The 26,188-nt window shown below is 38.8% G+C and overlaps 1 protein-coding gene across 1 annotated transcript in view; it reads left to right on the forward strand.

Annotated features, from left to right (window-relative positions):
* The window catches only part of ARID1B (AT-rich interaction domain 1B), a 389,943-nt gene that overhangs the window by 257,542 nt on the left and 106,213 nt on the right, over window positions 1–26,188 (forward strand). Inside the window, exon 7 of the mRNA XM_023532165.1 lies at window positions 22,008–22,251. Within this exon, the coding sequence (XP_023387933.1) occupies window positions 22,008–22,251 (244 nt within the window). The remainder of the gene's footprint in view (window positions 1–22,007; window positions 22,252–26,188) is intronic.

Below are 26,188 nucleotides of genomic sequence, written 5' to 3' on the forward strand. Positions count from 1 at the left end.
TGCTTGGCTGGGTTCATAGCAACGACTTCCAAGTGCTTCCTTAGCTAGTGTTATCCTGAAGAGTGTCATGCCCCACTGCCCCGCATCCTCACCCAGCTGGTCTGAATGAAGTGCACTTAGCGGTCTGGCCCGGGCGTAATCTCATCGCGCACATCGCGCCCCTGCCCCGAGTGTGAGTCCCCGTCCTTCACGGTGACCCTGTCTTTCTCTGCTCCCCTCTCCTTCGCTCCTCTTTCATTTTGAGCACTCACTCTCCTTCCTTCGTTCCCTTTGTTTTTCTTGTGGCATCTTCTCTCTTTCCTTTTCCATACAAATAAACATTAACAGGAATTACATGTCTTTTGTTCTTTTTTGAAGAACTGAATTCAATTCTAAAAAATTATTCCACCTTCAAGTCCAAATAGAGCTTTTGCATCAACTTCAACCTATACTCCACTGAAGTCGTTGGTGTAAACTAGCAAAGAAATTACCCGCAAGTATTTTTGATTAAGTACGTGAAAGGAATAAAGTCATGTTTAAGCAAAAAGATTACTAGGGTGGCATTTTATCATATTTGGGGCAGTTTTTCTCTCAGAGTTCCCTGTCCAGTCCATTGTAACAATGCTGGTCAAAGTCACGAGGAATATAAGTTAAAGGAAGTTCAGATTAGTGAAAACTTAAAGGAAAATCTATGAGACAAATGGAAAATACTCTCCAATACAGTACTCCTAAAGGCGATAAAGTTAAATTGCCCCTTTTTTTAAAGCTAGGACTACCTTGGCCTTGGATATTATTGGCTCTGTACTTTAATTTGGGATGTTATCTTCCCCTATGTTTATGCCTGTGAATTTGTTAATGTAAATGATGACAATATTGTGGTTTATACTTCCTTTTATTTTATATTCGTAAACTGTCTCTAATTGATGAAATGTGCTTTTATGGTACCGTTATTGTAAAGTACATCAAGCTCTGCTTGCGTCAGCCGTTGACTGCATGGCCAAGTTGGTCTTTGACCCAGAATTGGTAAATGAACCCTGCAGGAAAATCCCTAGAGAATGGGAACAACCATGGTATTGGGGTCAGGGGCCAAGCCATTACCTACCCATAGAAATGCCCTTTTAAATTGGACCCCTGCTTTTCTGGAAGCAGGTCATATATTCAGGGAGAATACTGAGGAAGAGTTTGGCGCGTGTGAGTGCTGACTGGTCAGGTGAGATAGGGCTGTAAGGGTTCCAGAGATGGCTGGTTCGTGTTCTTTTATTTGCTTCCCAGCCCTATTTCATGACAAACAACTATGGGGTCATTGTCTAGGAGTCGATCTTTTTCACTATAAGTGGTGTGGAAGTTTAACATAAATATAGCAAGTGCACAGATAAGTGTGCAGCTTGTTACATTTCCTCAGGTGAACACGCTCGTATAGTCAGTACCCAGCTCACCGCCCCCCTCCCCCCACCGAAACCTGAACCTGCTCCAGGTCCCCGCCTGCATCATTGTTCCAGCCTTCTCTCAGCCCCCACCGAGGGCAGCCACAGTCCTGATGAAAAGTCAGTGGGCGCTATTGGTAAGCTATATTTTATTTAACCTCACTGCAGAAAACAGTCTTATCTCTCCACTTTAAAACGTTTAAAAGTTTTATGCTAAGAAAACACAAACCTTACTAAAGGAGCTTGTATCATGATCAGTTTTTACTCTTTCATATAGCTGTTAAAATAATTTTTAGAATTGATGTCACAGAAAATATTCTTTCCTTTGCACTGGAAACGAACTGCTCAAGAGTTACCCTTTAAAGATTACAGAAATAAAAGGGAAGTGAGAGTTCAGTTCTTTCCAATTTTGTTCTACTGTTCTTCCTTATATAATTACTATTTTCTGAGGACAGTATATGACCTCAGATTTTAAATTGTCTCCTGACAGATAATGCATATTAGTTTTGAAATATGTTGCATTAAATATCTGAATATCTAAATTAAGGAAGTTTTCGTTTTAAGATATTTTTTGGCCAAAACACAGTCCTGCCTGCATGACGTTATTCTGGACTTTAACAGGTAGCTTATAACTGGATTCAGGTTGTCTTTCATTCCAGAGAATGAATCATGTTTAGCGTTCATGCTTGAACACTGGTGGTGGTGTGCCACTTTCTGTCACCGTGGAGAATCTGGAAGCTAATTACAAGGAGGAGGATTTTCATTTTCTGTCAAAGCAAAACTAAGAATTTTTTGCTTGGAGAGGAAGAAGGTGGACTTGGATTGTTAATGATTTTCATTCTAGAAAAACAGTGAACCTTCTGGAAACACTGATAGAGTACCATTTTTCCTTTGAGTCTGGCTTTTTTTTTTTTTTTTTTTTTTTTTTTTTGTCTTTTGTTTGGAGCAGGAATAGTAACAAGAGGAAGAGTGGCGGACATGGCATGGACTTTGAAAGTCAGAGAGCTGGACTCGAATCATATAGCCCAGCCACCTCCCCCTCTGAAACCTGTTTCCTCTGTATAAAATGTAGTTGGCCGTCTCTACCTGATGAGACAGCTGTCAGGATTAAGTAGCAAAATGCTTTGGATAAAAAAGATATAATAGTAATAGCTATCATTTATTGTGCTCTCACTGTTTGCCAAGCACTATTCCAAGTGCTTTCTTTTATATCATTATAAACATAAATTTAACAACACTTTTACCTGTTTATCAGCGAAGAAATTGAGGCCTCAGAGAGACTAAGTAATGTGTACAAGACTAAATCACTATAATTAGCAGAAATAAGACGTGAACCAGGGTCAGACCACAAAGCCCATGCTGCTGACGACTAGCTCTTAGCCCTGCTCACTTACCAGACAAGTATCGGCTGTCTGTGGTGCCAGGAGGGTGCCTGTGACGCTGCAGCTGGCGCCCACTTCCAGAGGAACAAATGGCCTTGAAAGCGGCCTGGTACACTCTGCTAAGGCCGAGTCTCCCTGCTCCCCTCATTCCCGAGAAGGGGTGCAGTTTTCTTCCATAGAAGCACCATGGCTTTGCAGGGCTGCCTCTGCCCAGAAGGCCACTTTTTTCCTGCTTCTCACAAAGGTGTTTCCTGCCCAAATGTATATGTACAGTTTTCCATACTGTTTAGCTTAGCAGTGATAGGTTAAAATCTTAAATAATATTTATTATTTGACGATCTGCCCAAAGCTTTATCTACTTTTCTTGCTTTATCTCCCACATGTAGTCAAGTCATTGGTCCATTCATTCATTCATTCATTCATCCATCCAGAAACTGTTTTAACACTTACTGTGTATATGATGCCGTGCTTATATTTTCTTGTCTTTCGTTACTTTCTCCCATTTTTCTTTCTGTCTCTCCTTACTCTTTTTTCTTCTTGTCTTTGTGTCCTACTGTATGTAATTGTGTATGATATACAAGACCAGCTTTTACACAGGTAGAGTTAATTCCACCATTCTCAGGAACTTAAATTCAGTTTGTGTACTGTACCCCATTTGTTTAGGACCGAAAACAATTACAGATACTTCCAAACTCAGAACTCTATAAAATAAACCATTTATCATATCAGATTGCACTGGGGATCCATTGTCGGTTGAGAACGGTGCTATCACAGATGGCATACTTCATGTAGTATGATTTCACAAAACAGTCGGTCTCCACAGTTTGCTTCTCTTATATTTCACTCTCGTGAACCCTTTGAGTAGTCAGCAGACAGAATGAACACATCAGATGCCTTATCAGCCTAGGCGATAAAATACATTTACCTTATAGCCCTTTGGATTCCCCCTAAACGTAATCACGAATTATAATGGGACGCCCACCCCCATTGCCATGCTGGGGGCCGGCATCCTGCCCAGATCAGGTTGCGAGGTAAGAGGAAGTGACTGTTCCTCTGTCTGTGACTGTGGGAGTTAGCTGTCCTCTGATGTGCCACTTTATGGTCCCTTGGATTATGGGCCTGTGTGTGACAGCTGTTGTGATTCACCCACAAGGAGTTGGAATGAGCACATTTGGACATCTAAGAAATTGGAGAAATGGAAGAAACATTGCATGAGACACACCGAAGGGTTGCAATTAGAAAATAAAAGAAGTGTTTTAAGTCTCCAAAGGATCTATTAAACTGTGTCCTGCTATTGTCTACACTGAGACATTTCTGCTATATGGTTTTTCATGTCGTTCTGCCTTTTATTACCTACAAAGTCCTGTTTTCTTTTTACTAAACGAAACAAGATTCTGAGATAGTCAAGAATCTAGATACACAGTGCAAAGTAATAATATTGGAAAATGCACCTAAGTATGTAGACGTGTGCTCTCACCAGCAGTGCATGTGCTGTGTATGTGCGTGCTCTGGCACACACGTGCACACACACATGCTTTGTCCTTTGAAGTCTCAGAGAAGGCTATCAGTACCAGTGCAAATGTTAATGAATATACCTAGAAAACTACATTCTCAGGTCATCTGTGCCCACAGAACCTGTGCATATTTTTTATATAAGTAATTTAGCCTTGCTTAGAAGGTGAATGCAGATTCACATTCTAAAAACACAGGACAGGAGGAAGCTTTACTGTGGCTTTGTTTTAGTTCTGAAAATTCTGTTCCTAGCAATTCATCGTGTTTCTCTTCCAAGGGAGTCAAACTGTACTTCCCTCTTTTTGGTTTGTTTGTTTGTTTATTATCATTTTTATTTAAATGTAATTGACATATTAGTTTCAAGTGTACAACATAATGATTTGATATTTGTACATATAGTGAAATGATCACAGTAAGTCTAGTTAACGTTCATCACCATACATTGTCGTTAAGTAATTTTTGTCTCGCGGTAAACTCTTTTAAGGTCTATTCTGTCAGTAACTTTCAAATATACAGTAAAGTGTTATTAACTCTGCTGCACATTACATCCACATGATTTATTTTATCATGCTCCCCATGTTCTAATGTTTATCTTCTAGGATGTTTCTACCTGAAATACTGTATGTGAGCCCCTTTAACATCTGCCAGAAAACTCTAAAACTTGGTGAGGTATAGTTTAGTTAATACTAGCGCGGGTAAGCTGTTGAAGTTTAAAATATAGCTCATTTTAATTTTTTATATGCTGTTCACATCTTAAGTGTGTCAGTTTGGGGAACCTTGTTTTTACTATTTATTAACAGTTGAGAGAATATTCAGTAGTAAGCCCCTGAGGACCTTTTATAGCCTAACATTGTCACCCATGGGCTACCTGATTATAAAGCCATACTGATCAAGAAATGTCATATGATGTTTGCAGCCTATTGCAAGTTTAACACCACAGATTTCTTGTATGGGCTACAGTTAATGCAATTACTTAGCTGTTTCAGAAGTGTTGTCTAGAAAAATCCATGTTTCCCCCCCAATATAAAATAAGGCCTGTGTCGGTTTCTTACCATGTCTGGACATTTAAACTCCCCTCTTTTCAGCATTTATCCTGTTTCTTGAACCAGTAATGTTATGTTATTCAAGAGCAATCCTGTTTGAATGCTGAGAAGATGGACCAGTTGCCAGTATCTAAAGCAAACACGGACAATTTTCTCTGTGAAGGATTCAATATCAGCTTGACACTAATAATCATGAGTGGTAGGTAATGAGAGGCTGTGAGCCAGTGAAAAGGACTTCTGCAAACATACCTTTCTAACACACCAGCACTTACTAGCCCCACTTCTGTGCCTAAGTAACTACACAAAATGGTATTCCAGCATCCTAGCCTATGAAAAGAGCTTTGTCCTCTTGAAATCTATAATTCTCTTAAAGGAGATGATGTGGGACACTGGTTATATATTTTTAAATTTATATTTACATTGAAAATGCATAAATTATAAAACTGAAAATCATCTGGGAAACTGTTTTCTTGATACTGGATGGCAAGTAGGTCAGTTGACTTAGTTATTTTTGCAAAGATACTATGGTTTTAAAGATACGCTATTTTTCTGTACTTAAAAAAGATTAGAAGGAAATGCAGCAAATGTTAGAATTTAGTTAGCTCTGAATAGTGATATCACTGTGGATTCTTATTTTCCATAGTTTTCTGATGTGTTTCTCATTTATTTTTAAGAAAACTGAGCTATATTTTAAATATTTATTTATTTTTATTTTCGTGACACCATGAAATATGTGTTTCTTGTCACAGAAGTACATTTTTGTTTTGAGTTAGTAGTAAGTGAAATAAGTTGATCAGATCTTTCCTCCCTTTAATTAATATCTGTATTGGAGTAATTGTGATATTCTCTGCTCTTCTTAGAATACAGACAAAATTGAGAAATAATTGAGATTTACATCTTATTTTTCGTATTGTAAACTTAATCTTCTGTTCTTTTAAGAGGCATTAATAATAAGAGCTCGAAGATACAGATCTGCCTTAAGCAAAAGATAATAATGTCCATCTTTAAAGACCCAGTAATACATTCCTATTTTTCAGTAGCTAAGAATCAGCATCTCTTCCTATCATTCATAGACTTCTTTTTTGGTTACTAGTTTAAAATCTTCAGTAAAATAAAGTTAACACTAAATGTCACTTCATAATTGCAGTAATGATCACACAGCTGTGCTTTCCTCAGTTTAGAGCACATGTCAGCGCCAGGTTAGGGGCTCGGCTTCATTTCCTGCCCAGAGAGAATTCTGCAGACTGTTATTGCAGCAACAAAGCGGAGCTCGTGGTGGCCGCTGCTGAGTGCCAGGGCCCGGAGCCGCGGTATGCCAGCTCTCCGCCACCAGAGCTGAGCTGTCCCGTCTGCCGTGCTGCGTCCCTTACGTATTTATTTACTTGCTTCCTTTCTTCTTTCTTACTTTTCAGTTATTATTTTTTCTTTTCTTTTTTTGCTAGATTAAGAACCAGTTTTATTTATGAGTATGTGGATTTTCGAGAAGGAACTCTTACACTTAAATGAACCTGTAAGGAGCCCATAGAAAAGCAAGTGCCTGCAGCGCTAATAATGAGAACTGACAAGGCGTTCCTGCTGGGTTTACTTATGACCTTCTGCCTTTGTTAGCGCTTGTGAGAAATTCCTTTCTAACCACAACAATGTTGTTGGAGTTTGGCACTGTACAGAGAAATCCCACTGAGCCCCGAGGCCCGCAAACTGGCACTCGTCCAGCTCACAACAGACTGCCCTGCTTGTTGGAGTTGTGTTTTCCTTCACTCCTCCTTTATGTAATTCAGCAGTAGTTTTCACCAGTCTTCATATACATGCTTTTAAAAAATGTATTACTTTTATCGTCAGAACCAAAATCCATTTTTTTTTTTTCCTTAACACAATGTCTTATCTACTTAGCAGCGTTGAGGAAAATTTAGAAGAAGACAGGATATAGAAAGGCAAAAAAAAGACAGGTATATTCTATAGAGGACAAATCTTGGAAATTCCTATCACATTCTATGAGCTCATGGACCGGCATGGCACCTCTAACAGTCTCATGTGGTTACTCATTCCAGGAGTTGAAGTGAGCTCAGTAGAACAAATTTACCTGAGGTTTTAATTTTATAATACTGTGGTTATTATTTCAGCTCCATTCAGATACCTTACATCCCTGTTTACTCTAGCTTGTTTGCTTTTTTCCTACAATATCCAAATGGAACAGGAGATTTAAAAGCATCAGTTCACAAAGAGAATTATGGTAAAATTTGTCATTTTCTTTGGAAGTAAAAGGAAATCGATAATGTTGAACACGTAACTCTTAAAACAAGACCCGTGACAGCAGCGTTCCACATGGAATTATTAAGAGCATAGGAGCTTACATAACCCTGAAGCAGTGGCATTCGGATTTCCTGGCAACTGGTGCTGTTGCTCCAGTGTTGCAGCAACAACATACTAATTCGTATTGGATTCTATTTAAAGTATTATTGATAGGCATGTGACTTCTCTTTCTTCGGAGAATCTTTAGGTTCTAGATGCCAGCTTCCGTGGAGAATAAGCTTTGCAGGACCCATTGAGCTGGAAGTAACCTGTGTCTGTATTTGTTGAGTGTGCATCAGTTGAGAGGGTTCGGTTGTCAGGTTGTTGGGCTGGGGCCTGTTGTATCAAAAGGTATACTATTAAAACCAGTATTTATATTTTTACCCTGTTCTATTTATATCAAGTCTGGTTTTTAAATTTTTCTCAGCCATCTTACTCAAGTATATACAGTTTTGCTAATGGAGACCGTGAGGAAAATTTTATTAAAAATCTTAGCCTAATGAAATGTTAAAACTATGTACATGAGCATAATTTTTTGTCTACTTTGTCATTTCATTACCACATACATTTGCATTGTTTTCACTTCTATTCTGAAAATACTAATATGATTTCATGCTGCTACTATTCAATGTTTCCTATCTTTTGAATGGGCTGTTTTAAAAGTTCATTTAGTGTTTGTCTTAGAGTGGGCATAAATTAATACTCTGTTCATTAAGTTGTGTTTTGGCTATGTGTTAAAGACTTAAAATCTCCAGGGTCCCATTTTGTTTTAGTTCTTCTACAAAAAAATCTTAAGCATTTATTAAATAACTGCTCAAATACAAAGAAGAGAAAACCTGTCAGAATCAGTCACCAAAATAACCACTGTTAAAATTTTATTGAACATCATTTGATACTCTTATGCATTAAAAATAAATAAATGCACGCGCATATATTTTATAAGTATGCATAAATATTTATGTTTATGTAATTTTGTACTATTTTATACAAATTCAGTTATGTTTGCTGTTACTTGATTGTCATTCAACAGTCTTTTCAATAAAAATTACATTATTTTAATATGTATTTTTAATACTTGCATATTTTTAAATAGCTCACTGACAAATCGACATTTAGGTGGTTTCTAACTTTTTTTGCCATTTTAATATCTACTGTTCTTGTTTTAAATTTATTTGCATACTTCGTGACAAAAATCAAAATCGTGATGGCTAATATTTATTAAATGGGTTCATTATTAAACTCATTTTGTTCTCACAGCCTCTCTGATACAGAGATCTATTTTATAGGTGAAGAAACTGAGGCTTTGAGATATTAATTCGCTTACCTCATTCACACCAGTAGAAGTGATGGAGCAGATTTGAACCAAGCCTTCAACCTGCTGACCTTTTCCAATCAACACCCTCTCTGGCATGCAGTATTCGTAATTGGTAACACTGCGCCATATAGAAGTGCCAAAGGCTATTTACTTATGTTAATAATCAGCATTATACTGTCTGCCCAAAATGTGATTATCTGGCAAACATTTGTTAATGAATGGAGGGACCATGTTGTAAGTGAGATATTTTTCTAGAAGATATTTGCAAATTCTTTATCCTATATTCCTAATGAATTTTACATTATAAACAGTGTTTAAAAATCAAACTCTGTGTCTGATATGTGTATATGTTTATATTTGTCTATGTACTTATATACATAGCAACTCGAACACATATTGTATACTTACTTTTTATTCATAATTATATTTGATCTTCACCATGGTATAAGTAATATTTCCCCCATTTTTGGATGGTGAATCTGGCGCTTAGTGAGGTTAAGTAACTTGCCCAGTGTTGGTGGAAGAAACGATGGAGCTAGGACTTGATTTCAGATGAGTCTTACTCCAGAATTCATGCTTTCATCTGCTGTGTTATTACTGCCTACATTACAGTAAGTATGAACATTTACCTGGTGCCAGGCATCATGGTTAGTTCTTCATGTACAAGCAAATCATTTAATTCTCCCAACAACACTGAGAGCATTACTTATATTGTCCCCATCATACATTCAGGTGAGAAGTGGAGGTGGATGGGGCTCCTTTGCCAGGTCCTCCGAGTGGGTCAGAGCTGAGAGTGAAGGCTGGAATCAGCTGGTGGCCCAGAGCCCAGATTCTCTGTAACGCCCCCTTTTCATAACCCCGGTACACAAAGAACACTGTTGTGATCCAATACCAACATTAAAAAAAAAAAATAACATTTAACGAGTGCTTTTTAAAAGCAGGTTTCAGTAGAGGAGAGGGATAGGATGCAGAGAACCAGAAGGGGCCTTCACAGCATCTTCCAGGGATTTCCAGTTGATGACCAGCGGTTAAGTCCAATTTTATTTTGAAATTTGGGATTTACTGGGCTAAAGAGGAACCGGGCAATGCAATGGGCTTGTGAGTCCGGTTACTTAGGTCTCTCCCCTGTTGAAAGTTTTCAGAAGGCAAAAGAATATGTATTTTACAATTCCACCTTTCAGAATCCTATATCTTAATTTGTTTATGCTGTCTTCGAGACGGCTTAAAATGGACTAAAGCGATCATCAGAGAAAACTCGATTCTACGCGTGGGCCTGAGAACACACTCCAAGCAACAAGATAATTACTGTGAATGTGAGGCACAGTAATACCATTGCGTGGTGTACAGATGGCTCTGTCGAGAGGTAGCGTGGCTGAGTGTGAAACACGCTGGCCTGCAAGACCTCTCAGGCCCTTACTGATATTATCATCATCATTATCATCATCATCATTGTTATTGGTGTTGAAAGTTTCTGTCTGAAACCCTGAGTAGGTGTATGACCACTTCCTTCTGAGAAGTCATGTTTGAAGTAATGTGTTATAAAATGGTTACATGGTCTTAGGAAAAATATTATGTCAAACTGCACTCGAGTGCTGGCACTCGACGTGTTAAGTGACCAGCTGCCCCTGTGCAAAGACGCTAAGCAGCTCATTTTGAAAACCTCTTATCTAAGTAGTCTGGGAATCATAACTGAAAATTAGAAAAATGAATGTTTTTAAGTTTGACTTTTGGAGGGAGTATTGAATGTGTAGGATTTCATTTTAAAATATAAAATAAGAAACATTTCCATCTGTAATTTAGTCAGGCTAATCATGTAAAACATTTTCTGGATTTTGTACTTTTTTCTAAAGAACTCAGAAGTCTTAAAAATGATTTCTATGAAAATATAAAAATTTCATCTTTTTGTGTATTGAAGCCATTAAGCTATTTCTATTTTAAACAAGATAATTTTAAATTATCTTCAAGTTTTTTAATACTGAAGCAATGAAATAACTTGTTTTTAGATTTTTTTGGCAATATTACAAAGGGAAATATGCCCTCGAAGGATATTGTGATTTGATTGATGCGGCCTTCGTATTTATTTCATCGTTATTCTATTTTCAAGTTATGCTTTAAAACAGGAATGATTTGAAGTCTAATATATAACAGCATAAGGAAACAATATCATCTTATATTTTAAAAGTAATGTCTTCCACAATTTCCATATCATTTGCTTTATTCTTTATATGGATCCATTGATAAGCATGATAACCCTCATTTTACACTGACTGAAAGATCAGGTTGTCTGGTCCACAGCTGACGAATGAGGGCACCAGGCTTCCATCTGGCACTTTCCACAACAGCATCATAGTCTCTGTGGTAACACATTATTTGTGATTCTTAAGTCGTGAGTCATTTAGGGTATTTTTCTTATTCTGCTGTTAGCTATGTTCCAGTACTAGAATATTTGTTATAATGTCGTCGATAGAATTACTGTTGAAAACCTGTGTTCATACACAGTGCAGGCAGTCCTTGTACTCATTAAAGAGCTCATGAATCACCGGTCCAGCTGGGTCACCTGAGAGGTAAGGGGAAAACCCGCCTCCGTCACACAGAATTTCCTTTCTCTTTTGGTTGCTACTGTCTGGGGTTCTGCTTTCAAACCTGATTCCTCCCTCCTGCTTGACTTGGTCCCAGCAGGGCCAGAGGGTCCTTGTCAGTGTCCCGTGGGACTGGGAAAACCAGCGGACAGGTTCCCGCCACTGCTTTCTTGCACTGTGACTCCAGTGACGACGTGGTTCGGGCTCTGTCTCGCCTCTGGCTTGTGGTTGTGATGATAAGAGCTCACACTTATGAGACCTCACTGCACTGATCCTGTTACTTATAATTTCTCATTTAATTCTCATAGCAACTCGTGTCAGCAGGTACAAGTATTTCCGCACGGACACATGAGGAAAGTGAGGCACGAAAGGTTTATGTCTCCCATGGTCTGTTGATAAGTGGCCAAGCTGGGGCTTGAATGTAAGTCTTCCTCAGAGTCTGCACTATGGCAGATGCTATCAGTTCATGAAAAGTCAACATAGAAGTTCTGTAGTAGATAAATGTGACATGGGTCATGGAGGAAGGAACTTTGCAGCTTGTTCTGGTAGTGTGGATGTCAGGGAAGACCTTACCTGGTAATTAATGGATGGCTCTTGGAGAGACGTAGGGCTTCGTGGAGTGAACAGTGTAAAGGTTCATTTCAGATTAGACCAGGATGCTCAGGCTGTAGGTGCCATGGTAGAACGTTGGCTGTGGGGAAGGTCGTAAGGACCAGGAAGTTCTTCTACTCTCTTTTCCTGTCTCCCTCCGAATCCACAGTGCTGATCTCACTCTCATGATCTCTTCTGATCTTTGCTACAGCTACCGCTCTAGACTTTTTGAATTTACATGACCATGTTTATGGTCCACTACTCTCTTTTGGTTCTCTCTTGGACTAGTTATATATTACTGCATTGGCATTTTTGTTTATTTTCTGTCAACATTGTTTGTGATATTTGTCTGAATGTTTTTAGTTCTAATTCATTCTATTTCACTGTTGCGTATTATCCCATTTTCTGAATGCATCTCTATATTGCTGGAAAATTAGATTGTCTTCCATTTTTTGCTGTTACAATTCTGAAACAATGCTTCTATGCTTGTATATGTCTCCTATGTACATGTGCCAGACTGTGAAGCTAGGAGTGGACTTTCTGGGTCATGAGATAAATGCACCTTCAGCTTTATGAGATGCTTACAGATTGTTGTCCAAAGTGGCTATACTAAGTTGTATTACTACTAGCTATGTCTGGAAAAGCATGAAGTGCACATTTTTCTCTCTCCAACGTTTTGTAATTGTGAAGTCAGTCATTATAAAAAGGAACTTAAGTTGAACTCCCCCCCGCCAAAACATACACGAAATAATTGTCTTGACCATATAAAAATGAATGGAGACAGGACAGCTCTTCCTTACAGGAGAATTCTAAATAATAAATGTAGAAGGAATGAAGGAAATAGAAAAGTCAACATTTGAACATAAGAGTAATGCTGCAGGCAAGATCCACTGATAAATACTAAAATTAGCAGGCAGAACTTTAAGGAGAAACAGGATATTTGTATAGCTTCATATATTAGTAATTAGTAATATTTACTAATTCCTCTGTGGCTTTAACACTTGGTTTTAGTTTCGACAAATTCGTTTAGGCTCCTCTTCCAGTAGGTGGAGCTTAATTCCCCTCCCTGGATGTGGGCCGGACTCAGTGACTCCTTTCTCATGACTGGAGTAGGGGAAGAGTAACTTGGCTATGGAGAAACCAGGCAGACATCGCCTTCAAGTAGTGATCAAAATTACCGTCACCTCTAATAAGTCATACTGATGTGGTGCCATGCAAAGGACATTGCACCTCTATGGTATTGTTCCCCCACATCTGTACCCAGCCGAATGATGAGAGAACACCAAACAAACAAATCGAAGGACGGTATACAAAATACCTGACAGATACTCTTCAAATGTGCCACGGTTGTGGAAAAGAAGGAAAACCTTGAGAATTTGTTGCAGAATAGAGAATGAGGAGAGGCAGTGAATAAATGCAACATGGTGTCCTGGGTCAGATCCTAGGACAGGAAAAGACATTACTGAGAAAGCTGGGAAAATATGAGTTGTCTGTAACTGCATTAATAGTGTTGTACCGATGTCATTCACATAGCGTTGATAAATGTGCCATGGTTATTATGTAAAATATTGATATTAAGGGCAGCTGGGCATAGAAACACTCAGTACCGTCTTTGCCACTTTTAAGTCTAAAGTCATTTCAAAATAAAGTTTTTAAAAATCCAATGAAGGATGTGTATATGTTCATATCATTCATGCGACTGGGGAAAATGTCAAAATAACTTAGTATTCTACAAATGAAACTTCTCTTTATTCTGTATAGACTCAGTATAATTTGTGAGTTATGTGTTTTTCTGTTTTTAGGTTGCTAATTTATTTGCAGTTCTGCTAAGTCTTACTATTTCAAAGTATTTCATTGCTATATACTGAAGAAATAAATGTCTCCTGAGGGTTCATGCCTTTTTGTTTTTAAATTTTATTTTCAGAATTTCTGTGTGCTAAGCATCGTACTTTCTAAAGTAAACAGTAGGGTTCTTTTTTAACCGTGAGAGACGCAAAAGTTGGTACTGATTGCTTTTTTTTAATATAAAGATTTATGATACGTTTTCAGCAATAAAAACTGATATCAGTAGACAGACTCTAAATCTCACGTATTTACAGATCTTGCTAGTTTGTCAGTTTGCTTTCAGAGCGCATGGGTCATTCACATTCCCAGTTACAGCCTGGAGCTGATACCTGTAAGGCACCAGCTCGTAAGCCCATCTCCCTCCTCCGGCACTTCTTGAGTTGATTTTCTCCTTTATACCTACATGTCTCAGGAGTCATCACCAGTGGTTTCAGAGTAGAATAAATGTGAAAGAATGTAATCTGTTAACAGGAAACGCAGCTCCTAATTAGTGTTGCTTTAAGGGTAAGGTGTATGGCCTTCACCTTATTTTACCTGTTGATCGTGCACATACCTGAAATGAGTAGGACAACTATGTGGACCTATGAAATCATTGCAGTTGTTGAAATCACTGCCAGTTAACCTGGGCTGTAGTTATTTAGGCACTTTTTGTTGTCATTGTTGTTTCTTTAGTGTTAAATTTTATGAAATGCTAAAATATGTAGATTAAAACATTTTACAGATTTATTCTTAAGTAATTTCAGTTATGTTTAAAGTATTCTTTGTTCATAAATTCTTGAAAACATTCTTTTTTCTTTAAAATACTTAACATTTCCTGTTTGGCACCCCTGCATTCTTTTTCCTTCTCTGGCGATATTGAAACTTGCCCTCCAGACTGGCGTTGGCTCCCTAGTTAAGTGCAGGCCTGTGTGTCTTGGCCTGGGCGTGCGAGCTGTGTCAGCCTCATCCTCTCATTCACCGTTTCTCGTCCCTCATCTCCTCGCTGTTCCCCAAGTGGCATGCCCTCCCGTGCTTCATCCCGCCTTCGCACACCGTTCCCTCTGCGTCCTGTCTCCGGCCCGCCACCTGTCAGAGCGCACAGCACACTTCGTTCCTTGTCTGGACGTATTTCAGACAGCAGCCCCTGGGCAGGTGTGGCTGGCTGAAGACAAACTGGTCTGTAATCCACAGCACTTACTAGCTCACCCTTCCATCATAGAATTTCTACTTTTTACTAGAATTTGTCTGTCATTGAGATTCCACAAGAGAGAAGGCCATTTAAGTGTACAAGATCGCATATTATAAGCAAACTTAAATATAAAGTATCGTCCACATATAAAAACTGCCTTCTACTTTTATTTTTCCATCTCCTCCCGTTCACCCACCATGGTTCCATCTGCACACCTTAGCTAGGGCGTGCCTGCCTCAGGGTGACAGTATGCATATCTCTCCCTAGAGTATTCAGTATTCTCACTCACTTATACAGCTATAATTTTCACCAGTAATCTGTAATTTGTATTATGTTCTTTAAAATGCCATTGCTCTTGGAAGAATAAAGGGCCAGCAGTTGTTCACATGCAAGTCCTTTTTAGTGTTTGCAGCACTGACTTGGGGCTTGACCTGAGACCGGGCAGGGCCTTTGCTGCGGCGGACGGTGAAATCAGTCAGCAGTTTGGCCGGTGGGAACAGTGGACAGCCGCGAACGAGGCACAGTGGTTTCCTCGTGGGAGAAAGTGCAGCTGCATCGCTGGTATTTGGGAGGCACTAGCGCGGTGGCAGCCATGGTTGTCGCTGGTCATCATGATCACGGTCATCGCTGTCATCTGGGAGGGGTCCTAGAGGGTAACCCGGAGGGGTAACGTTACTTCCAGACAAAAACTAGTCCGAAATTCCACACAGCCAAAAGAAACCCGGGAGTAAATTTCCTTACCAAATTAGCTTTAAGTTCAAGGCTGCCCATACTTTTTAAAGGGTCTGTTTGAGGCTCTTCCTAGCCTACGTGACATCGTGAGACTGTTGCTCATCGTGGAAGAGCAGAGAACCTCCCTGGGCAGAGTTCAAAAACAATAATTTAGGATCCCTCCCCCCCATCCCCCGAGGCCTGTGCAGTGGAAAAAAGTTTCCTTACGTGATGCATATTTCATACTTATATTGTTCACCACTTCTGAGTTTAGAATGGCAGCACATTTCATACTAGGAGATTTAACCCAAGGACCTTTGAGGCTAGCCTTTATTTTAGGTGACGATTTTAAAATTCAAAGGAAATGTAACCATTATAACAATTTTTGCTTACAATAGTATGCTTAACTCTGAATCCTGCTTTTGTAAAGTATCAGTTTGGCTGATTAGCCTATAAATGTCCTCTTAAAATGATAGTTACTCATAATGGAATATTTGCTTGAGAAAGAATGCAAGTGAATCAGGTGAAAGTCATTTCCCAAAAAAGTGGTTCTTGGCTACCTCTTAAAATCAGTTTTGACTCATTAATTTTCCTTGTTATCCTGGCTTTGGATATGAGATTCTCATTTTAGGAGCTTCTGACTATTTTTAAATTAACCCCAGACATGTTTTTTTTCAGTTGACCTCATACATCTAAAGGCTGTGCCTTACATATATTGTCACATATAATGAAGAGATATTTATTTGCACATGTTTAAATAGAAAGTAAGAGATATATATAAACATATAAAGCATCTTGAAGATGTTTTAAGGCCTAAAAGTTAGTGCTTTGAAAGATTTTCTTCCTGGATTCCATGTTTCTGTGCTTTTGCTTTTTTTTTTTTCATGTAGACAGGAAGTCTAAGCTTTTAACTCATTTGCTGTCTAGACAAATGAAAGCAGCAGGGACTTTTGTGAGTGTCTTGAAATACACTGCTTATGACACATAGGTCTGTGCTGAAAAGAAGCCTACAAACATCATGGAAATGAAACAGTCAATGTGAGCTTTTTCCTTTTGCATGTATATGTCAATCAAATTATTGGCTCGATTCTAATACCAGTTTTAAGGTGTATTAGTATCACATGTTCAAAATGGTAGTTCTAAAATAGGTTGGAAGGTATGAAAGGATTTTACAGTGTGTTTCTAAAGAGTTAAGCATCTAATGAGGCTGGATGCTTGGCCTTCAGGATGTTAATTAGAAACGGCTGAGAATTCATTGCTAAATTTTAATAGCAAAGTCAGTAGTTTTCAGTAGAGCCTTTGTGGTAAATATTTAGAGATACTTGCATGTGCTGGCTTTGCATACTGTTTGCAGCTATGTTTTACTGTAGAACTTAGGAAGTCAGTGACATTCGCCAGCGACCAGTCTGTCCTCTCTTCAGCACCGCACCTGGCAGAAGGCGTTGCTGACTTAACGTTAGGGTCTACTCGGAGAAAGAAAAGGAAAGACCAAATTCCTGAATTTCATAATTAACATTCTAAAAAGGAGAAGAGAAGTATTTCTGTTTTGAGATGACTGAGAGACTTTTCTAAAGACCATTGAACTGGCATTTTAGCCTGTGCCTGAAACCCATGGGACGTCACAGTGAGAAATCATTAACTGTATCCTATTAAAATCCTTAAACAAGAGACCTGAACTAGTCTCATTGATTGAAATATGTGCTCTGTTTCTAATTCTGTGTTTGTCCTCACTCTCTCTCGGGGCACTTCTGAGGACGAGATGCCCAAATGTGCGCGATGCTTTGCAGTTCTTTTTCGGTAACTGATCTGATACCACCAACTAATTGTGTTGAGAACCATAGCTTAGAGTGTTTTCAAGTTGATTTGCTTTTTGAAAAACCCACTTATTTAATTAAGCAAGGGAGTAAAATTTTCTAACTTATTCCCAGTTCTTTAGGACAGTAAGACATCCTCAGCAGTGACTGATTTTATCGTTTAATAAATTAACTTATTAGATAAATTGAATACTTTCAAAACCAAAGGTGTCTTTTAAGGTAGTAAGTCATAATATATTAATGTAAATATTTTTAGAGAGGATCATATACAATATGTAGACATGAGACAATATTTATCCTTGATGTTTGTCTATTTTTTATATATGTTGAGCTCTAAAAATTCTTCCTATGCTCACTCCTTCGTGGTGACATGTTCCCATATACATTCCTCTGTCACTGCCCTTCCCCACCCTGTCCCATCGTACTAAGTCTGTGTTAATTCATAAGTGTTTCTCTTGTCAGGGTCTGACAGGAGTATTATTGCTCCCCGGTGGCATTTCTTTCTAAGCACGGTGAAATCTCTTGTACTTGTCACTTGGGTTAGAATGAAAATTTTACATGGTCAGAGGGTGGACGGACAAAGTCTTTGCAGGGAACTTTCATTTAAATTAAGTTTTAAAGTAAAACAACCTTGTTTTTAAAGCACTGATTTTCCAAAAATAAATGAACCATTGATAGAAGTTATATATTATTTTTGTTATGCTGGAAAAAATTCAGTATTCTGAGTGATGTCCAATACTGAAACCTCACTTAATAGCAAGATTTTGCCAAATCCAATTGTCATGGCAAAATACTGAGTTAATACGTGTGAGCCCGTGAAGTCATTCCCTTCATAAAGAGGAAGGATGTAAGCAGTGCTGTGGGGCAGGGGTCCCCAGCCCCCTGAGAGAGTGCTCCCTGCAGCTACCTTACCTGCCAGCCTTCCAGCAAGACAGATGGGAGCTCTGTAGCTTGAAGGTGCCTTGGTTAGAATGAGATGCCGTAAGGCCTCTCTGTTCTTTACAGGCATCGCAGATCTGATGGTACTTACAAAAGAAGAATAGAGTTGGTGCCCTGCTGACTAAATTGTCCTCTGGAGGAGTATTAGTTACACAGCTTCTTTGTTAACTAGGCTGAATGTTTAAACCACTGTCGAACTTCCTTTATTAACACATTTTCAGATAGCTATACATATGGATACCCTAGTATCTGCAGGGCGGGAATATTTCTCTAATTTACATGTAAAAGTTACATGTGTATAACAGTAATATAGAAATTATGTCTTTTTATTACTCTTCTGTTACACTGAGACCTAGTCAGCACTAAAATTTGGAAGACATGTGAACACGGAGAAAGCCACCGTTTTTATATTTTTCTCTTGATACTTCCTTGATCAGCTTGTTGAACAACAGAAATGTTTTTCCTGCCTTTGCAACTCGATTGAAGTTTTAACACCCATCTGTGTCATTTTTTCAACTATAACAGAATTTTAAGGGAGGACAACGAAGGAATTTAAAGCTCAAGCAGAGAATTTTAACAATTTCAAAGTAACAGTTTGGTTTTTTTATGAAGAAAGACTTGTATAAAATTATTTAATTTTAATAATTAATGGTTTTTTAGGAATTTAATCTATGAAGTCTTTTCTATGTTTAATTCCATTGGCAGTATACGAGAAGATGATGGTTTTATTATGTAGTTATTGACCATTTTTTTCCCTCTAAAGAGGCATGAAAAACATATTTCCTCCCAACTGATTTTTTGTCTGATCGACCTTCTATTTACTGGTGATACACTTTTGTTGAGTCTTAGTGCGACTCTACTCTCTACATGGCTGTGTTCCAGTAGAATGTATGGATACCAAAATTTGAATTTCAGATTGTTTTTCATATATCACAAAATCTTTTCCTCCCTCCCTCCCTTGCTGTCATTTGAAAACGTTTGGCTTGTGGGTGGAGCAAGCCAGGTAGGGTCTAATTTCAGTCTGCAGGCCACAGCCTGAAATGCCCTGCTGCAGAGAGCCATACAGGTGTTTCCCTCTGTACTTTATGCACTGGTCACATGTGGTTAGGGATGGTGTGCGTGGGGGCAAGTACATCAGGAATAATTCAGGACCCCACCACTCTGCCACGCCCTCCCACTCACCCAGCTCCGAGGCTGTGCACAGTGAGGAGCCAGCATTCAGCTTGCTGGGATGGAAGGGACATCGTTTGTGTGCGTGTGTACACGTCTGTTAGCTTGAGTTTTGCTTTGAGGAACTCATAGCTGCCTTGACTGCTGAAGTGTAAAGACTCTCCACATTACATATAGTGTGTTAATTGCTTAATAACCCTCTTCTGTGTATACCTAGCTTCACAAATTTTGCTCAGTTCCAAAGTCTCAATCCAGCTATTCTAGTCATCACGTTAAATACAGTGTTTTACCAGCTGAATATGTGCAAAATCATGCATGTCGTGTGTCTGAGTAGAAATGTTTACATATTTTTTCTCTGAATTCTGAAGATGTGATTCAGTTTCCTCCCTCCCTTACATTTTATTTTGGAAATTTAATAATAACCTTTTCTAAGTCGATATTTTCAGTCTACCCTGTTACTGTTATGTTTGTTATTTATAATTATGCTCAGTTATATGGCATTGAAGATTACTCTCTATTTTACTCAGATGTTCTTTTTCTTAGTGCAAGAAAATTTTGTTTTTCTAAAACATTCATCTTTTTGTGAAATTTTCATCAACTCTTCTTTAGAATGTATTTTTTAATCATTGGCAATTTGCATGTTTAAAAAGAGAGAAGCTAATTATGTAGCAGATGATAATAGATAAACTTTCCAGGAGACTAGAATCTTAATCCTGAGCTTGCTTTGGGACATTTTGGGGTACTCTGTAACCAGCTCTGCTTTGCCTGGCCCCTTTTGTACTTCCTGGTCTAGATTCATTCTTCCAGTCCTAAGCATCTTCCTCTACTAGTTTTCAAAGCCCTAGTTTTAAAAGTTCTGGTAGTAAGCAGTGAGGCAAAATTAAACATTTTAATGAGTGAGTGGAGGGTATCACTTTGGATCGAAGATGCTTTGTGGACCATAGTGTTTCTGATCCCATTCTGCACTATTTAATCTGAGATTATCAGGACAAATATCTTTCATACTACAGCTCAGCCTTTAGGTCTCATTCAATCCCTGCCTCTCGGCCTGTCCCGGATTCCCAGCCTCAGTGACCTAGGAGGCGTCGCAGCAGGCCGGCACTGGTTACCGAGTACCCACTGGTGCTGGCCCTGTGCTGCGCCCTGGCACCACAGGGGTGCGGACGCCAAAACAGGTCTCAGTCCTCCTCTCATTCTGTTGAGCGTGGGGGAAGCAGTTTTCTTCTTCCTTTCCTCATCCTTTCTCCATCATCTTTAGCAGGTTGATCTGTCCTCAGTATTACAGGCTTCAACAATAGCTGTCTCTTAGAGATTTCAGTTTTTGTACCTGTCAAATGGGGATTTTAATAACGGCCTTAGAAGGTGATATGATCAAATCAGATGGCATCAAAAATTGTTTGTTTAGCTTTAAATTGTTAGAGAAGTTAGGTATGACATTATGATTGCTCTTATATTAGAATAGCCTAGTTTGAAATTCATACAGCCCTCCATCGATGACTTCTAAATAAAAGGATCCAAAGCCTGAAGTTTTCAGTTTTGGAAGTGATCATTTACAAATTAGGCATGCTTCTTCTATCTGACTTATTTTGCTTAGCGTGATATTCTCAACCACAGGAAAAATCAAGAACTATATGATTTCACTCATATGTGGGATATAAAACAGAAAGCAACGAACGGATAAAGAAAGACGTTTAAACACAGACAACAAACAGTATGGTGGTTACCAGGGGGATGGAGGAAGGTACAAGAGGATAGAGGGGGTCAAATATATGGTGACAGAGGTGAACACACAGTGCAGTACACAAAATGTGTTATAGAATTGTGCACTTGAAACCTATATAATCTCACTAACCAATGTCACCCCAATAAATTTAGGAAAATTTAAAAATATATAAGAATCAGGCATTCCATTCAAATGGTAAGTCACTACCTACACTGCTGCTTCCTATGCCTCTTGGAATTGTCTGTTGGACTGGGGGCCGACAGCTTAAATCAAAGCTGTAGGATGGTTTTACAGAGCACAACTTTACTCACTTGTTAGGGATAGATCAGATCTTACGGGTTCTACTTATGAGAGACCTCATTAAAGTTCTCTGATAACAAGTGGTCATGCTCTGAATTTTGGGTGTTAATCCGGAAAAACTTCATTGCTGAATGTGATGTTGTTAGGACTTTCAAATAGTCTTTTGATCAGGTATTGGTCCAAATATGTGTTGCCCTATAAATACATGCTGTCTCTTTCTCAGGACCTGTCTGGCTCCATTGATGACCTCCCCACGGGAACAGAAGCAACTTTGAGCTCAGCGGTCAGCGCATCCGGGTCCACGAGCAGCCAAGGGGATCAGAGCAACCCGGCGCAGTCCCCTTTCTCGCCACACGCGTCCCCGCATCTGTCCAGCATCCCGGGGGGCCCGTCACCTTCTCCTGTCGGCTCTCCTGTCGGCAGCAACCAGTCACGATCTGGCCCAATTTCTCCTGCAAGTATTCCAGGTATTCACTTTCTTAATAATTATAATCTTACTTTGTAGTAAAGACAGATCTAGTGTTCATTAATAGCAACATACATTCCATTACCTTTTTTTATTACAAACTCTAGTGATGGAACCATGTATTAGGAGTATAATTTTATAAATTAACACCAAAGCATAGGAGAGTCTCCATTCCTAAAAATACTCTACTAATGCACATAAACACTCAGTTAATGAAATCACCAATCACTCATACGTCTTCAGTTTGCACATTTACCTCAACTTACATCAGAAAGTGATTTTCCCTTAGCATACGTTTTGTGATGATTCTGTTAAATAAGGTCCTCTGTTAAATGCCTCTAAGGTGAGATTGTTGACTAGTATTTGCCTTAGTTTTTATGGTTCTGTTTAATTTATACGATGGCAGTCATTTTCTAAAGTAGTTGTAGTGTTTATACTTATTAGTGTCTTAATTTGCCTGCACAAATTCAAGGCCTTGTTGCTAATACAAACATTACCTTCTGATTTTGATACAAGAAGTTTATGTTCCAGTTAACTCTGTTTCAGTAGTCATACTTCTGTAACTTCTGCTTCCTTTATTGTATGTTTGGGGTTATTTATTTGTTTACTTGTCAGTTTCCTCATCCTCATCCAACTTTCTTAGATCGAACTTTATCCATTCAGACCCACCAAGCAACTAACTTTCTTTTATCAGCAAACTAGATGTAATTTTTTCTGTGTAAATTTTGCTAACATGATATAGGCAGTTGCCAAATAGCACTTTTTAATAACCTATCAGAATTGATGTTGAATTGCTGAAAACTTTTCTGATAGTTAATTCTTTTATCTTGAAACCACAGATGGTAGTTTAACCTCTTTTTTTTTTAACCATTTCACACCTTTAATATTTTAAAAAATGTTTATTACAGAATGTTTTATATGCACATAAATATAGACATATATAAGCATATGTTACATGCTAATTATGAAATGACTATCAAATGACTACCCAGAGCTCACAGTCCTGTCTTTAAGTATTATAGTATTAACAGTGGTATTGCATCTACCTGTGTTTTCCTATATTGTCTTTAGTCCTATACCTCTTCCGTGCCTCAAATATTCTCTGAATAATTTTTTAATCATTACTTTTGGTTTTGTGGGGCTTTTAAAAAAATTTTATTACAAACATTCATAGAGGTAAATCATAGTTCTATTTATTTTTGAGCTTTATATAAATGTATCACATTTAGAATGACTTTATAATTTAACATCCAAGCTGAGACACTGTTGAGCATGTAAGGGTTGTTGTAAATAATCACAGTAGGACCATAGGCATAAACTAGGAAGTTTCTGGACAAATCAGGGGACGTGGTCACCCCAGTCATGTTGTATGTGGTCTTCTACAATTGCTTTCTTGTCTAAATGTTATGTTTCTTAAATTCATCCATATATTGGATATAGCTATAATTCTTACGCATTTCGATTAAGGCTTTTGGGGAAGGCTTTTAAACAACAAAAGTGTATTTCTCACAGTTTTGGAGGCCGAGTCCATGATCAGGCCACTGTCAAATTCAGCGTCTGGTGAAAGCCCACTTCCTGGTCCAGAGAGAGCCATCTTCTTGCCGTGTCATCACATGGTGGAAGAGGCGAGGGATTTCTCTGGGGTCCCTTTTATAAGAGCACTAATCCCCATTCATCAGGCGCCATCCTCATGACCTCACCACCTCCCAAAGGCCCATCTCCGACATTTAGTATTTGGTGATTAGGCATTTTGAAGAAAGGCGTTACCATTCTTCCCCGTAGGAATTATAATAAAACTTGGATTTACCTGCTTTTAACATTTATAAAGCTATGACTACTCTGTATTTCAGAATTTCTTAGGCAGTTTTTGGTATCGAGATGGTTTTTGAGCTATCATCTACCTAAGCATTGGAAAGTTACATGTAAAATATTGTATTTGTCAAAGAAGAACTCACTCCTTTCTGAATTGGATCAAATGAATTTAATCACCTCAATTAAAACTTTTCTGAGGTATACAGATTGTAGTTTTTCTGAGGTATAAAGATTGTCGTTTTTCATTTAAAATCCCTGACATGGTTAGTTCACAATCTGATGATTTTCGTACATTCGTTTATCATTCCAGACGGGGATTTTGAAACTTTTATTTCACTGTTTGGATTTTGACATGATGTAGAACACATAACCCCACTAAAGAGTTCACTTTGTACACCCGCTGTCACACATTATAGAGGTGGCTGCTCAGCAGATGGAACTGGTCTAGAGTCCGATGCTCAGTTATGTTTCGTGCAGAGTAGGAGCTGGTCAGTGGATCATGCTCCCCATGACCTATAAGCGCTGTCACAAATGAAGCCTGTCCTTCACAGTAACTACAGGGGTGGGCCTGACTGACTTCTCTCTGCTAACTTCTTGGGAAAGTGAGTTTTTCATAGGAAGCGTTTAGCTTTCTTAGAAATGCTGTTAAAGCATGTTTGTCTTTTAAACTTGTGTCAGAAATGCTGACTGCCTAGGGCCCACATTTTCGTTTCGCCATTCCAAGTCAGCTCTATGTGGTGCTTGGTAAAGCCATTCAGTGAAATTTAGTGCAGGGAAGAAATTACATAGTAACAGTCTCCTTTTTTGGAGGCATGCTATTCAAGTAAATTCATAAGTGTTTTTGTGGAGTGTAAAGATATATACTAATAGAATTATATAAAACATGGCAAATAAAACATTTTTTAATGTTAGTGTTCTTCTAAGAGGAATAACTTCTTAGAAAATCTAAGAAACAGTTTGAGCATTTGTTCACTTTTCTCCCAAGTGGAATTACAAATGGCATTTGAACTGGATGGACAGTGATAATCATTTGATCTCACCTCCTCACTTTATAGCCACTTACCTGCACTGTAATGTTGGACAGGCCTATAAGCCTCTCTGAGCCTCAGTCTCTGCGTCTGTAAAAATAATAACCACATCTCATAGGGTTACTATAAAGATTACATGTGTTAATACACATACAGCAGGCACATGGTAACATTCAGTGCATGTTAATTGTCTGTCATTGTGATTAGAGTTATTGTTATCCAAACTGAGACCTAGAGACCTGTCCATGGTAGTTACCGTCCGGAACAGCGGGGTCTTCTGATTCTTCACCCGTGGTGTTCTTGTGCTGTTCTGAGGGCCTGTAGTCGTCCCCCCTTATCCACGGGGGATGTGTGGGATACAGATAGCAGATACCACGCCCTGTATCCACTGTGTTTTTTCCTGTACAGACACATCTTTTCACTTAGAGGAAGTGCTTCCGGCTTCCCTTTGACATGTGAATTGCCAGCATCGCCACTCCTGTACTTTGGGGCCATTATTAAGTGAAATAATGGTGACTCGAACACAAGCACTATGATACTGGGACTGTTGATCTGATACCTGGCTACTAAGTGACTCATGAGTGGGAAGCATCTGCAGCGTGGAGACACTAGGACGAGGGACGTTTCACTTCCGGGTGGGACGGAGCGTGAGATTTCGGCACACTGCTTGGAGCGACACAGTTTAAAACTTACAAATTTTTTACTTATAGAATTTTCTATTTAATATTTTCAAACCGCAGTTGACCACGAGGAACTGAAACCGCACAAAGCGAAACCCCGGGTAAGGGGGCTGCTGTGTGTAGTTTCCAGGGATGGTTCGCTGTGTTGACTGAGATCATTCGGTAGCTCCACTGGAGCTGGCATTAAAAGCATCCTATGTTTTCACAACTCGAATCTGTTTTTCTTAGGTTGGAAAAAAAGATAGGTTAGCAGATGCTCTTCTTAGAGGTTGAGTTCTGAGAAGGTTAAGAAGAGACCAGAAAACGAGAGAAAGACAAATCTAAATCTTTGCTTCACTCAGATCTTGGGCAAGTTGATTTCTGTGTAATGTGATAGGCAGGCAGGCGAGCATAAAATTTAATAATAGATGCAGTTCAA

The sequence above is a fragment of the Pteropus vampyrus genome, unplaced genomic scaffold (assembly GCF_000151845.1).
Source record: "Pteropus vampyrus isolate Shadow unplaced genomic scaffold, Pvam_2.0 Scaffold78, whole genome shotgun sequence".
NCBI classification, from domain to species: Eukaryota; Metazoa; Chordata; class Mammalia; order Chiroptera; family Pteropodidae; genus Pteropus; species Pteropus vampyrus.